This window comes from Phragmites australis, chromosome 6 (genome assembly GCF_958298935.1).
Source record: "Phragmites australis chromosome 6, lpPhrAust1.1, whole genome shotgun sequence".
Taxonomy (NCBI): Eukaryota; Viridiplantae; Streptophyta; class Magnoliopsida; order Poales; family Poaceae; genus Phragmites; species Phragmites australis.
This window is the reverse complement of record NC_084926.1, coordinates 1,539,521-1,555,296: the sequence shown is the minus strand read 5'-3', so window position 1 is coordinate 1,555,296 and position 15,776 is coordinate 1,539,521. Positions and strand designations below refer to the sequence as shown.

General features: G+C 45.3%; 3 protein-coding genes across 3 annotated transcripts; all 3 read right to left on the bottom strand.

Annotated features, from left to right (window-relative positions):
• Window positions 1–918: 918 nt before the first annotated feature.
• Window positions 919–6,735, bottom strand: LOC133920975 (clathrin interactor EPSIN 2-like). Its single transcript, XM_062365647.1, has 14 exons — window positions 6,483–6,735; window positions 5,971–6,062; window positions 5,806–5,857; window positions 5,568–5,647; window positions 5,396–5,474; window positions 5,173–5,256; window positions 4,904–5,049; window positions 4,468–4,815; window positions 4,258–4,299; window positions 4,072–4,170; window positions 3,816–4,000; window positions 3,434–3,633; window positions 1,803–2,775; window positions 919–1,716 (listed from the first exon to the last, which is right to left on the bottom strand). Exons 2-14 carry the CDS (start codon window positions 6,003–6,005, stop codon window positions 1,259–1,261), a joined length of 2,781 nt encoding a protein of 926 aa, XP_062221631.1. The 5' UTR covers window positions 6,006–6,062; window positions 6,483–6,735; the 3' UTR covers window positions 919–1,258.
• A 1,935-nt stretch (window positions 6,736–8,670) lies between these two features.
• Window positions 8,671–9,535, bottom strand: LOC133920974 (uncharacterized). The gene is made up of 3 exons (XM_062365646.1): window positions 9,205–9,535; window positions 9,041–9,077; window positions 8,671–8,942 (listed from the first exon to the last, which is right to left on the bottom strand). The coding sequence occupies exons 1-3, from the start codon at window positions 9,533–9,535 to the stop codon at window positions 8,753–8,755; spliced, it is 558 nt and encodes a 185-aa protein (XP_062221630.1). The 3' UTR covers window positions 8,671–8,752.
• Window positions 9,307–14,043, bottom strand: LOC133920973 (E3 ubiquitin-protein ligase WAV3-like). Its single transcript, XM_062365644.1, has 2 exons — window positions 13,135–14,043; window positions 9,307–11,608 (listed from the first exon to the last, which is right to left on the bottom strand). The coding sequence occupies exons 1-2, from the start codon at window positions 13,435–13,437 to the stop codon at window positions 9,710–9,712; spliced, it is 2,202 nt and encodes a 733-aa protein (XP_062221628.1). The 5' UTR covers window positions 13,438–14,043; the 3' UTR covers window positions 9,307–9,709.
• Window positions 14,044–15,776: the final 1,733 nt, after the last annotated feature.

Sequence of the window (15,776 nt, the reverse complement as noted above, 5' to 3'; positions counted from 1 at the left end):
TCGGTGGCTGGACGTGCGAAGACGAGTGATGAAGGACGGCATGGAATTTAACTTTTTACAAATATATCCTTCAGAAAACTTTGTCAAAAAATGAACCCTTTGCACGACGCCACCACCTCTGGCGCCGTGCAATGAAACTACGACGCAAGGGGCATCGATCAAATGAACCTTCCTCCTATAGATTCCCCATTCATGTATGTCTACCATCTCTAGAGCTTCCTGCGCTTCTGCTCCTTCTATCTCCTAAACTCTTGCTCCTCTACCTCTGCTCACAAATTCTCTTAAACTCTTGGCATTGATCAAATGGAGTGGGGTTGTTAAGAATCATCCATCAGCTTCCAATCTCGCTCACTTGTAACATCACGACATCATTCCTTATAAACTAACAGAAAAATGAGGAATGAAATGGCGGACCACTCCACCGTGAGAGTGTGACCATCTTGATCCATGCTAAGATTGTGAGAAAGGTCCCCCGCGTCTAATGGCTCAGAAGCAACCCACACACCATGGAAGGCAGCCCCGGCCTCAAGGCGCAAGTCCGGGCGCTTGTCAGCTGCTTTATTTTTCGCAGGAACTCCACACAAAGCAGCACAACCACACTCAAACCACTCAAATTCCTACCGAAATTCTCCATCCAGAACGAAACTTCCGGCTCAATTGGCTTATTAGCTTGATCCACCAAAGGGAACAAGTAGGATGGCTGAGCACGTGAAACACCAGCCGTTCAGTTAAATTCAGACAATATACACAACACAGTATTTGCGCATATCGGCGACAGCAAAACGTTAAAACATTGTGCATCCTTGCTTAGTTGTTGATATAATGACTGGATCTGCACAACACCGCAGACAGGGAATTCTGAGTCAAATTGGAGAGCCGAGCAATATCAAGTGGACGTCAACGGAAAATGAGACAAAATCAACCAAATGCTACAGCTTTTTATTGTACATCCAGCAAGAATGCTGAAACAAATAACATATGTTTACTGAAAAAGCAGCCTATAGCAAATTATACAACTACATCCGAGATTGTAATAACACAACACGGTAGTTGCCTTCCTTCACATTTCTGGTATTTAGTAGGTACAGTATCCAACATGGATTGTAAAAGAATAGTGACGAAAATTATACCCACCCTCCCCACCCCTCAAAAGGAAAGAAAGAAATCATACACAAAGCAAAACCAGGTGAGCAAAATACACATGCCTTCTAAACTGTTTCTCAGCCCCTTGCTGCATAATCTGTGGTACAGTATGATCTCACCTGTACCCACCATATGGCTGCTGACCACCGTATGCGGTACCCATTGGATTGTAGCCACCACCGGGCATTCCACCAGGACCCATCCCCATAGGAGGCCGCATCGGCATCCCCTGGTTCATCCCCATCGGTTGTTGTTGGATCATCCCCATTCCCATTCCCATCGGTTGTTGTTGGATCATCCCCATTCCCATTCCCATCCCCATTGGCCGGTTCATTCCCATTCCGCCACCATAACCGGCACCCATACCCATGCCCCTGCCTGCACCCATTGGGTTGGAAGGAGGTGCCACGACACCCGCACCAGCCCGCCCAATGCCGGAACCAGCTCCCATGGCTTTGCCCATGGTGACTGTAGACACCAAAGGCGGTTGATTGGTTTTCTTTTCTTGCCGTTTTTCCTTGCGATTGATTGAATCAAAGTCAACTCCAATATCAGCATGTGGATTTGCTTTTGCTGTAAAACACATACAATTAGGTCAGACAACAAAAAGGTAGGCTGTTGGCATTGCAGAAAAAGAGAAACCACAACAAGGTCCTTACGTCCAGAAATATTCAGATCGACTAGACCTCGGCTCAATGTATCTGCCCAAACTGTAGATCTGGGCTCGAATTTCTTCACTGGCTCAGTCTGACTAACTTGCAAAGCCGAGATGATTGTTTCTGGGGGAGATGCTGAACTTAACTGCAATGAAAAGTTGGCACCAGAAGGCATTGAATTTGGCACACCAAGAGGCTGAGATGACCCCCGAGAAATCAAAGCTGGCTGTGGAGCTGATGTCCCAGTTTGTGGGAGGAAGTTTGGCTGAGATAGTTGTTGATTTGCCAGGGCTGTGAGTTGAGAAGGCTGTGAAGGAAAGTAGGATGGCGCTCCATTCTGTGTAGGAACCCCAGACAAGCTATCAATACCAGCCCCTGATGCCGGTTGCATAAAAAAGTTCGACTGGCCTGATGGCAGATTGGGTGCTGCTGCCGGTTGAGGAACCTGTGAAGGAGCAAATGATGTGGGAACAGCCTGAGGAATTGGAGACGAGTTGGCGGGTGCAGAATGAGGTGCTTGCAAATAAGTAAACGTGCGAACAGCCTGAGGAATTGCATGTGGATTTGGTGCCATTGCTTGAGGTGCTTGAGGAGAAAATGTTGTGGGAGCAGCGTGAGTAACAGGTGATGGGCCAGCAACTGCAGGCTGAGGTGCCTGAGAGGGAACATAAGTTTGAACTGACTGTTGAGGAACCGCAGATGGATTTGCAGGTGATACTTCTGAAGGCAAGGAGGTTGTGTTTGCAAAAATATCTTGCTGTTCAGATGCAACACTAGACGCAAAAGTGGGATCACCAAGAGTATCTCCAAAACCAAAGCTTGCGACTGAAGCAGGCTGGAAAGGGTTTGCATCTGCACCAGGTCTGGTGGCCTGGAAAGAACCAGCAGGTGCAGCATTTGTCTGAGAAACTGCCGGACTTTCTTCATGAACTGCCTTGAAAGGAGTAGGATCCCCAAAAGGATTTGAAGCATCAATCTGTTGCAAGGTTAAAAGACAAAAAGATAAGATGAAAGAACACTAAGATTTGCTACCTCCGGTCACAAATATGTCCATTTGGACATAAACATGGTCTCCAAAACTTAGCTTTAACCACATATTTCTATTGCGATATATTTATAAAACACAAGAAATATATGTCCATTTATGAAAGTACTTTTCTAGACAATCCTACACATGATTTTCATATTTTTAATCTCTTTTTTTCCAGAAATGTCTGATCTAAATATTTAAAAAGAAAGTTACAGTAAAAATTTCGAAAAGTTTCGCTTCATGTATGTCCAAAGCAACAAGTAGCTATTATAAATAGATAGATTACAGAAGAGCACAACAGTCACTCCCCTCACCAAATGAAGAAGATTGATGTTTCAAAACATTTCTACTGGCCGTAATTCTGCCATCACTGCTACAAATGCTTCAAGACAAAATACAGTTTTAACATAAAAATGACTATGTCGCTAAGGTATTTTCCTTTGTAGTGCATAGCTCATACAATCTGTCAAAGACCGAAAAATTATAGGATTGCGTAGATTGTTTTCAGTAGAACAGCTACAGGCAAATTTAAGAACCCATGCAGAAATCGCATCACAATCCCCATTAGAACAGATTTACGGATGGATGTAAGTTATGAATATACCTCGCCGAATCCAGTGGAAGTCGGTGGCATGCCCATGAAACTATTCGTCTCAAAACCTGAATTTGTTGGTGGCTCAACATTTGCTGTGGTAGTCGGTTGAGGCACAGATACCAAAGCTAGCGAACTCATAGGATCAGATCCAAATAAATCCATCTCCAAGCTATTCACCACTGGTGAGGGGTTCACTGCAGGGGAAGAATCTGAAAAGGGATTCAGATCAGCAGCCAAAAACATCAGTACTAATTCCAGGCTAGGTACCATTCCTCCATACAGTTGTTCTTGTATATGGAAAAACCACAAAACAATCCTACCATACCGATGCTCCCCATTACTCCAATTTGCTCAAGCGATGTGTTAATTACCTAAAAAGAAGGAACTATACCTGGTATTGATCCACGTGGGTCAAACTCATCAAATCCATTAGGTTCAGCATGAGCAGCTGGTGGTGCAGGTACATCTTCGACAGCATTATCATGAACACAATTCACCTGTCCTGCAGGAACAGTTGTTCTAGAAACAGAAGGAGATGACACCTTTGGTACAGCAGCTGGCACACTTGCTCCATTTCTGAAATTGACAGCTTATTTAGGGGTTATTGTTCTGCCACGAAATTAAAACATCTAAAATAGATTAGTAACCTATCATCATGAAGCTTATCCTGGCCATCTCTTGTAACATCTTCGTAGTTTGGTGGTGGTGAAGCAATCTGCTGGTTAGAAAGCTTTCGTTCTATAGGCCTGTCGAAGCAGGTAATTAAACTTATAAAGCTTACTCCAACAGGACAAGCTAAAAAGTTATGTAAGCGACTAGTCTCCATTATTTACCTCTCATCCTGAGTAGTCCCATCAGCGTTGTTGCCACGGCCACTGCAAGGGGGGGAAGGGGGGGGAGGGTGTTAAGATCCACTAAGAGCCCTAAAAACCCGAAGAGATATATTACTGATTTAAAGGAAATAACTATTCAGTAAATTCGTTGTGAACACAACTATGACAAGAAAGTACGAATTTTGAGTTGATACAAGAAAGAAAACAGACCGGGATGAATAAGCTTCGTCATCCCCATATGAATCCCTCTCTCGACCATAGCTCCTGCGACCTGATCCTTCAGCATATTCATGGTTGCTACCACTTCCTTTAAATTCATCTTCTCTATAATCTCTACCATAGCGTTCATTAGAATCCCTGGAATAACGATCTCCTTCCCGATTGGGTGTATCTCCAGGACCACCATATCTGTCATCGTCCCTATATCCATATTCTCTTTCCCTTCCATATCCATTTCTGTTATCGTATCTACCACCTTCATAGCGATCATTGTCATAACCACCACCGTATCCACCTGGGCTCCTGTGTGTTCCACTAGTGGCAAATGCACTCCGGTACCTACAGATGAACAGAGAAAGGTAACCATAAAAACAATAAGCACCGATCAATATAAAGCAAGCGTAAAAATAAGTTAGACTAAACTCACTTATCCCTGGTAGCAAGTGCTTTCTGCCTTACTTCCTGTATTCTTTCCTTATCATTAACTAAACTAACAAGGCTCTGGGATTTCCGTCGTACATTGCTACCTTGATCTCTCCCAGCAGAATCAATATACTGGAAGTCAGCAAGTGCCTGCAGTTTTAAGCATAGTGTTAGAACATCAAGCGAGCAAGATACAGAAAACTACCAGTGCCAACACCAAACTTTAAGCAGCTACTAAACATTTCGTGCAGAAAAGAGTGTGATTAACATTACCGATATCTGATAAGCATGCTCTCTAATGTCATCAATAACTCGCTCAGTACCATGAGCCACCAGGTAATCCAAGACAATCAAACCCTACAACACAGGGGAAAAAAGAAGAAAACATCAGTTTCAGTTCTTCAACGTATCGCTGTAATTATTTACACTATTCGCATATATCCCCCAAAAAAGTTCAAACTGTGTTTAATTTTCATAACTGCAAGCAATTTTTTACCTTGTAAACATGCCGCCAATTTTTACCAGTGTCATTGATCCTCTTCCACACAATATTCATGATCATCTGATACTCATGACTGCCAGACAACATGCAAAGCATATTAGCAACATGAAAACTGATTTCCGTTAGGCGAAAAGCCAATTAAATAACAAAAGCCTAAAAGACATACTAGTTCTGCGTGGCTTGAGCAATGTCAGCCAGGAGAGATCCATGTGGGCCCCATGGCTCGTTGCTTGTGGCATCAAGAATCTGTTCCAAACCATTGCATAAATTATATCAACATGACAGCAATACGATACTAACGCTATTTTTTCATAACAGCTAAAAGGGGAAGTATTAAAATAATGAATTTTCACCCAAGAACATGTTTTTTTGTATGAAACGGCGCCAGAGCAGGTATCTCTCACCTTTTGTTCTATTCCAGGCACCTTGAGGACCTTCTTATTCACCTCTCTTTTTCTGCAAAAGGCGAGAGCCGAACAGATTACGAAGCCAATCCATGCGGCTAGCAAACAAAGAACGCTCGAATTGCACACGGTACACGACAGGAATATATCATGGAAACCACGTACAAGTCCCGGACCGTTTGATCGAACACTTTCTTCATGGCTTCCTTTCAAATCTAGCTTCTTATGCTCAGCTCCCCTCCTCCTCGGTTGGAGACCTGCACAATCCATTCATCCATAAGATCCAAGCAAGATCCCGGCACAAGCATGCCCATTCCCATTTCAACATCGAACTTTAAGCACAACTACGAGACATCAAATCCTCGCGCTCAAAACCAATTTGAAACAGCGGGGCAGAGGAATCCGGCACCAAGATCGAAACAACTCCAACAACCAAAAAAAGGGACGCTAGATCTACGCAAAACACGTCGATGCCAAATTCGCAGCCGCGTCCGTACAACACGCCCCAGATCTAGCAGCACCAACAACACCCGGACCCCGGAGAGATCCCCGGCCCGGCCATTGCCCGCCCGTTTCCAAAACCAAGCGAAAGCGCGGATCCGCCGGCGCCGCGGGGAGGAGCAGCAGCAGCACGGCGGCAGCGGCAGCGGCCGCAGCAAAAAGAATCCGAAGCGCACCTGAGGAGGCAGGTCGGCCGGTGGAGCAGTTCGGCAAGGCGCGCCGCGGCGACGCGCGGGGTCGGGGGCGGGAGTCCAAGGGATTCCACTCGACGGGAGGCGAGGAATGGGGGCGAGGCGGTGGTCGTCGTGCGCAGGTCGCGCCCGCTTCCCTCGGGTTTCCTTTTTCTTCTTCCTGAGTTGTCGCTCGCTTGCCGCGACGCGCTGCGGATGGGCTGTGTCGGGTTGGCGAGCAGGGGAGGAAAGAGAAGGCGCAGGTGCGAATAATTACTTTTTCCGCTCCGGTTTGTTGCTCGAATAATTAAATTAATTAATCGACACGTTAAGGCCGTAGTTAGTCGCAAACCATAAAATTTTCCTTTTTTACATTCTTGTATAAAAATTGTGAACAAGGTTAAGTTTTTTTTAAGAAAATCCCAATATAACTGGACGTACAAACACATTTACTTCACCATATACATTGTAACACTTCATGTTAGTGAGACACTGGAAACTAAACCTAAGTTCGTACAAACACATTTACTTCACCATATACACACAACACTTCATGTTAGTGAGACACTGGAAACTAAACCTAAGTTTTTACATTCTTGTATAAAAATTATGAATGAGGTTAAGTTTTTTTCAGAAAAAAAAGTACAACTCATGCGCAGAAACAAGTTTACCTCACCGTATGCACACAACACTCCATGTTAATGAGACGTATAGAAACTAAACCTAAGTTTTAAGATCTGATTGAGTTTTGACACTCACTAACTAGTCAAGCTAAGACTTGGATCCTCGATTAGTTGGAGTTAGCAAAAGTGAATGCACAGTTAGGGATGACGATGAAACACAGAGGATGATTAGATTTCGTTTGTTTGATTGGGGTTCATAGACTTTTCGTCGCGTGATTAGTTGCGTTTTTTAGTTTTCTTTCCTTCACATGTTGAGTTATTCCTGGCTGGCTGGCTGGCTGAAGCCTGATGGCCCTCGTTTTACGACGGTGTCAACCGTCAAACACTCGTTTCTTCCAGAGAAACCTCGCACCGTTTTTGGATTCTTCGTTGAAAAGACATGCGTGTTGTCTTCCGGAAATTTAGAAGAGTACTGGAGTTCTAGTCTTTCTTGCGACTCACGCACGGATGAAAAACTGAACTGAAATTTGATTGGCGATAGAAGAGTGGCATGCTGACGGTGAATGCTGACTGAATCTTGTGTGAGCTTTCCCCCTCATTTCTATTTTCTTTTCTTTTTTTGAATTAGCAAAAATACGATGATCATTCACCTCCAATAATGCGATTACCCGCATAAAATGCCGAAAGCAATGTTCTTTCTTTGCCTTCCAGAATAAGAAACGGGAAGAAACATGGATGCCAAGTGACAACCGACAGGCGACCATCTTTTCTTTTCCTCATGTCTCATAAATTATGTATAGTCAGTCTTTAGAAAAAGTAGATTTTTTAGATGGAGGATAAGATGTTTATTTAAGAATCGTTGTTTATATAGTGCTAATTGTACTCGCAGAAGATATCAAGTAGTGTACAGGGAGAGAAGAACACGAATGGGAATATGACAACCAGAGTAGATTCTGTGTGTCAGTGCTTGCGTATGGTATGGGTGAGCGTACGTACGAATCGCTTTCGGAGTTTGGCGGCACGAACCAGTCAGTCTACTGTCTAGACTCCAGGCCGCTGTGGTTGAAGCATCGACGCCAGGCAACCAAGTCACCAACCCATCCGACCGTCCCTATCGATCCATCCAAGCGGGGCTATATGGGCTGGGAAAATAGAAAAGCCCACGAAACGAAATGTCCTGCCGGGCTGGTTTGCAAGATCCTCTTCTCTGAGATTCATGCCGCCTTCCAGCCTGCTACCGCACCGGCCCACGCCAGGGATTAAAATTGGGGTGAGATAATTCCACATGTGCGTGCCACGGAAGGTTAACGAAATTCTCAATTTACCATAAAAAATCATAATTTCTTTCATACTACACTTATTTTTTCCTTCCTCTATATGATCATAACAAATGTGACGACAGTGATGAAAATTTAAATATTTTCATCCCCAACGTGCTTCTGCCGTCACCTCTATTACAATAACGATGGTATTTGAGGAATTAAAAAAACTAAATTGGTAGCATGAAAGGATCATAGTTTTTCAGTGGCACGGGAATTATCATTTCGGTGAAATTTGAGAATTTTGAAGGGAAATCAAATATCTAATTCTCGAATTTTATTTTATTGATATATGAGATCTACCGAGCAAAAGATAAAAAATGAGCAAAGTTTTCTAAAATTTGGTCTTTTCACTGATCAATGAAAAAATTGTAAAACCAAAATGAAATGCATGGTGGTGACGGGCGCCGGCGACTCCTCCGACGCTTATGTATTTCCCCACCGCCTTGGCACCGCGCCCACCCTGCCTGATCGTGGTTACAAGCAGGTTAGGTCGCTCCAATTTCTTGACACGGCGCCGGGATCTGTATTTGCGTCAATTCTAACATGCTGAACGTCCTTCTGTTCCACCGAACTGACTTTAGGGATTGTTTCATCTATCTACCAAGGAGAAGTGGTGTACCTTGTGGATTCAGCAGCTACGCGTGGATGACACCGATCTGCTGATGCGGAAACCTGAGGTATATCATTCACTACTACAATGTTCATCTAGAAAAATATTCACTATATCATGCAAGGACCAACATAGATTGTAAAAGCAGCAACTGAGTTATTAAGTAGCAATACCTGCAATATTTCTCTGCAACATGGAACACAAGGATTGCCCAACCAATTTCCAAGCACATGGAAAATAGCCAGGCACAGCAGAGACCAGGATCAGAATCCCAATTTTCAGGAAGAGGCAAACCTTGCAAGGATCAGGTATCCATCCATCCTCAAAGAGTTCACAAATGTATACCCTTCTCTCATGTACATCACCACACAAAGAAGCTGGTACAATACTGGAGTATACCGAGTCACCGCCAAGGAAGAAAAAAATAGCCCACCCTCTAACCCATTTTCCCCAGGACGTATACCATCGCCTACCCCCAATTACAAAACACCTTGCTCTCGCCATTTACCCCCCACAACCCCAAACTAAATTTACACCATTACATCTCCTTATACCACACAAACTATACCCCCCGTCCCATCCTCCCACCACAAAACTAAGAATTTAAACGACACTGTTACGTCCACTACCAAATGATTAGGCTTCAGGCAAATCCTTCTTGGCAACACCAGAATGCAGTTACCTTGGCTGCGGGCGTGCTGGGAATGATTTCGCGTGCCTCATCTGTGGAGTTTGGCGAGGGGTTGACGAGCGGCTCATTGTCTGCGAGCGCAGAAGCATGTCGACCATGGATGAAGTTTGATAGGCCTGGATAAGGCTCTCACTGTCTGTTGAATCACCACGTGCGGTTGCTCTCTGCCATGAGTGGGAGCTCAAGCCTGAGAGGACGTATGCCCGACCGGATGCCTCATACCTTTGGCGATTGGCCATCCTATCTTGCATCTCCTTCAGCTCAGCATCCAAAGCTTGGCACAGACGATCACCGGACTGTCCCGAAGCCGATCCCATGATCATTCTCCGGCAGTCTTCTAATAAAGAAACAGCATTTGTCAGGTCACCACGCTCTGCAGAAAACCTTGCTTCAGCCATGACCTCAGCTGCATGAAGACGGTTCTTTTGGCGGTCCACCTCTATTGACACGCTTTGTACTGAGACGAATGCTGGCCTGGAGATGTTCACTTGCACATCAGCCATATTCACAGCCTCCTTCATCAATGGATCTTTGTAGACACAGCCAACTTTGAGAAGTGCCGTTTCCCCATGGCCAGGGGGAACGTTTACAGACACAAGAAAATCCCTTTCCTCTTCGGCATACAAGTCTCCTACATCTATGGACCCATTCCTCTTATCATCTGCAATACTGCTAGAGTAGCTGCCTGATCTGATGGAGCCAAAGTGCACGTCAGGGTGGAGGCTCTCTACTTTTAAATGCAGACCCTGTGCAACTACGCTCAAAAGCCCACCAATGCATTGTGCAAATGCATCCTGGATAGCAGCCTCCGTCTCAATGAACGAAAAGGTCCCACCAGATGCTTGTGAGATGGAGTGCAGCGAGACTGAGTCATGGTCAGCACCAAATCCAAAGACATGAACAGGTACCTGCTGGTTACCATTAGTGGACGGCAAGAGCGCACAATACTCTAGTGCTGCTGCTTTATGTACACCAGCAGTTGGTGAGACGTTATAAGTATCTTGACCATCTGATAAAAGGATGATGCTGCAGACTGGATTCTTGGCCTGCCGATCTTCGATCACCTTGGAGCCTTTCCTGAGCCCCTCTGCAATATTGGTCCCACCATTTGACGTCAATGAATTAACAGCCAGCAAGCTTTGCTGCCGACCAGACTCGGTCATCCTACGAAGTGGGAAGAGCCTGCGTGCGGATGATGAGAAGGCGATGACGGAAAGCCGATCTGAGGAGCCAAGGTTCTGAATGACAAACCCCATAGCCCTCTTCAACAAAGCCAGTTTGGTACCAGCCATGCTTCCGCTGACATCAAGAACTGTGATGAGATCAACAGGGGCTCGATTTGTGTTCGGCCCATTGCCATCTCCAAGATTGCTGGGTGTCTGCAGATGCTGAGCAAGTGGTGCCTTAAGATGAATTAGAACAGTGAAGCTTCTTTCTGACATATTTTCAGGTACTTCGGTGAACTCAGGATATGTCTTTATCTCCACTGTTCTCAAACAGCCCTGCTGAGGGTCTTCAGTTGCTTCACACAACAAGTCCAAGGGTTCATCATCGTTGAAAGTACTTGGGTCAGTGTCAGGCAGCAAAGTAGTCAGATGATGAAGTCGACCAGAAGATCGGGCACGAGGAAGCGGTCGCAATATGGTCATCTGGCCTCCATTTTGGTGCCCATTAACTGGACTTGCATTTCCTAGAGGCAATTTAGCAGGCAAGGGACCTCGAAATGGAAGCTCCTTCCATTTGATACGGCAAACTGGGCAACTGCTGCTTCCATGCTTAACATTTGCAGAAATACAATGGAAGTGGAAGGTATGTGAGCACTCTGCTGTGAAGAGCGCATGGCCCTGACCAGGCTTCATTGTGGTCAAGCATATGGCACATGTTTTCTGAAACAAAAAATGTATAAGAATAAGCATCGAACGATGGTCAAAACATGTAACTAGAAAAGTTAGTACGCATGTTCCTATGGCATGTACAACGCATGCTGCAACTTTGAAGTAACAGGCTAGTGACATCTAAAATGCACAAAAAGTAAAACTTTGACAGAAATTTGTAGGCACAAAGTCAGGTAGCCCTTAAGCCCTTCTCCATCAGATAAATTTACAGTGATGAATAAAGTCAAGAGATTGTTTGGTAGTTTGATCCATAAAGAAATATATTAGTACCATCAATCGTTCATCCCAAATTGTGGTCAGATGCCACAGTTTTTGATTTTCAGTCAAAAGAGCAACACTCTGAAAGTAATATAGTAGTAACTTGGCTTGAGGAGAAAAACTACATCTACAATTAGTCGTGTTGCAAGAAGCAACACATGGTCAAACTAATCTTTAAGATTATCCAGTGCCGATGCCTGAATCTGAATTAGTCATTGCTGACAAACTAATACGCCTCTCACCAGATGAAAACAAGAATAAAGGGATGACCTCAGGCAAGCAGTTTGAAAAACCAAGAATAACAGCGTGTCCAAAATGAATAGCTACAAATGTTGCAAATTAACAATTACAAATGCCAATGATCAGAATACTTTCTTTTGCAATTCTGGCATTTGGGTGTCCTAAAGCGAGACGGTGGTGGGCTCTCGGGAATCCGTACCCTCCTGTGTTACAAGTTGGAGCACCATGCAAGAGTGCAGAAGGGGTCTGAGAACAGTGCCAAGCTGTTCTGAAAAGGATGCTATGGCTATGCCCCTGCTCTCTTTATGCCTCCACAAAAAGAAGTGAACTCAGAGGCTAGGCACGGAGGGAAGAAAAAAAAGTGAGTGATGAAGGGAGAGGGCCAGAGGGGTGTGGAGTGGGATAATACAGATGAACAGTAATTTGTATTAGAATCCGTTTACAGCCGTCGGATCGTAGCAGACGCTACAGTACAAGGGCCAGTAGAAAAGAGTTGATACAGTAACGAATAAATGTTCTACAGTGCCGTTCTACAGTATCATTTCATTGCTGTTCAACTCCTCACCAATACAGAGGATCCGGGTCCGTGGAGTATGGGGGCGCTATGGAGTCAGAGCAAGAGGGGAAGAGAAAGGGAGGACCCCCATCCTTAAAGAAAGACAAAACACCCCCACTTCATGATTATATTCCTCCACCATTGCCACCTCTTCCTGCATCCCCTTTTTCTACTAGTGTTGTTCTTTTTGGTGTGTGAACGTGTGATGAAAGCTACTAGCACTGTTGCATGCATCATTTGAAGCAAAATAACATCAGCAGGTGTACAACCTGAATGAAGACTTGCTACTGTAATTTTATTTTATTTTTAGCTGGCTTGCTACTGCAATTGAAGAAACTGAAGTAGCTGAGCAAGTAGAAATCAAGAAAGGCATAGCACATGGATGGATCCTTCAGAGTTTTACATGGATGAATCTTGGCAAGTTGCAACCTTTAGTAGATGGAGACGTGTGGATGGACGGTACCTTGAAGGATTTGCTGCCGGATTTGGAGAGGCGGAGTCCGGCGGAGGTCGGCGTCGGGGTGGTCGGCATCAGCGCGCCGGCGCCGCCTTTTACTTTGCCGTTGCTCTGCTCCGCCAAAGCAGCCGTAGGTGTGGTCTCCGCGCTCGTCGCAGCAGATGACGAGGACGCCACCGGCGACACCAGCGCCGCCGTGGAGGACCCGGTGTTCGGCGAGCTGGCATCGTCGCCTTCCAGCGTCCGGGGCACGTAGACGCAGAGGTTGAGCCCCAGGGACATCTTGGCCTTCCTCCATCTGCTCTCCATTCGTGCACCCAACTGCAGATGCAGCTCCTACTAAACTGCTACTGCTACTAGCTGAGCTGACTGAGCTGAGCTACTTGTAGTAGGCGGGTGGCTGGGTGTTGGCGGGGAGGTCAGAGGCGGATTTGGCGGCGCTTTTGCTCGGTTTGGTCGCTAGCAGGAGCCGCCGTGGAAGCCATGAGAAGCAGCACCCAGAAATCGGAGCTAGCTTGGTAAAACAAGAGAGGAGGTAAAGAAGAAAGAGAGAGGTGTGTGGATGGCTATTTGACCTTAGCAAGGGGCAGTAGTGCGCGCGAGACTGTGATGAGAGAGAAAGGGAGAGCGAGCAGCCTTTTAACAAAGAGGAAAGCAGCAAAGCAAGCGGGGGCACAGGCCACCTATGGGGGAAAGCTTGGAAAGAGGTGAATGATGGCGAAGAGTGGAGGAGAGCTCAGCTCAACTCAGCTCAGCTTGGTACCTGGGAGTGATAACCAGTCGCCTCTGTGGCTGTGTGTATGTGTAAGGTGGCGCTGAACTGACCATCTCGGCAGAAAGGAAAAAGCACTGCATTCTCTTCGTATTTTCGTCTACGCCGTGCGTTAGTCCCGATACGCCGAGCTGGATCCCGTTTTCTTCGGCACTCGGCAGCAGCTGCTGTCTGCCTCTTCCTCTGCCTTGCTCCGTAATTTATCAGAAGAGTACAAGTTTTTTTTTTCTCATCTGCTCTGTTCGCTTCTATTTTATTCTCCCAACGAGAAACAGAGAAAAGAAAAAGAAAAGGCCGGGTCGAATTCTTTTCTCCTTTCCAGTATAACTCCTAGTGCCTCTTTCTTGTCACGGGTTTCCTCGTGCCGCCATTGATGGGCACAGCCATTACCATCGGCAAGTTGCTGTTACGTGTGTACCATTAGTATTAGACCATCTTCAATCGTTTTTTTATAAATTATATTTCTTTTATGAAAAGATTTTTATTCATTACGGCGCTTGAACGGTTTTTTTCCATTCCTTGATGAAGAGATTCTCTCCTATTCTTTTCGTCTTGAAATTCTTTCTCATTTTATTTCACAAAATTCTTCTAAGTGAAGCTATTAAAGATGAGAAAAAATAAAAGTTATGAAAACAAAAATAAAAATAAGAAGAAAATAAAATAAAGAAAATATAGTTGAAGATGATCTTATTATGCCAATAAAAGTGTTATATATATATATATATGTGGATGTTTCCTTGCTACATTAGTGGTGTAGCTTTCTTTGCTCTCTCCAATTCGTGTCACATATTCAATTCTTGATGATTCCCCGTGGCCACTGCAGTCTGCACATATTTCATCCAGGGAAGCAGAGTGACACCTTTCCGGAGCTCAACCTAAAAAACATGTCCCGAAATAGGAACCCCAGCTAAGCAACCACGAAATAGCAACCAGTGGGGCGAAAAGCAAGGGTGAAGGTGAGAAAAATAGTTCAAAACAATGGCCGTAGAAAAGCAGCAGGCTCCCTGCTCCCCCGTGACTTTATAAAGCAGGGAATGAGAGCAAACGCATGGAGTAATGTATGTGGCCGGCCGGACACCTTTGCCCTGGTGTGATGTCGGTCCTTGTGCAGTGATGAGGTCAACTGCAACTTTGGTGGTACGAACTTGGGCAAAAAAGTTTCACAAGTTTAAGGCCATTACATCATTCAAATTAAATGGTGGCTTAGATTAACCAGGAGACCAAAGGTACGTGATGTATCTGCCATGAGCTCATATTTTGTATAGGAGTTGTTGGATGTCAGTCACACTTTGTCACACCTGGCTTTTTAAGGACGATAAGAAATATAGTTTACTGAGACTACATCAAAGAATATTTCCATGACAAAGAGTCACATTGCCCTTTTTCCATGACAAAGAGTCACATTAATCCCGAACCATGTTTGAGTATGATTGCATTTTTTTTCCAGTCCGAAAATGTCCTAGATCTGTCTATCCTCAGAGCCGCGGCCGAGCAAAGAACCATTGTTCCACTAGATGTAACCAGCATCAAAATGGAGAGAATTTTGTATGGAACAATCGAAATGAAGAGCAATCATCCTTCATCATAGGATGGGGGCACGCACAGAGCGCGCGGCAGTGGGGGAGCGGTACGGCTGCCTCCCCGGGGCGGCGGTGAGAAATGGACAAGCGGTAGAGTCAAAACCAACGCCCGTGTTGTCAATTCCCTGCACCACCCCAGGCACTGATCGATTCTACCTCCTCCTACTGTTCAGTGCGCGCAACCACGCTGCACGGTGCAGCGAATGGTCCAGTCCATCTCTGCGCTGGGGCATCACCACGACCATCCGCTGCACGCGCCGGCCGGCCTCGCAAATCGCAATCACCTTCTCGGCGTC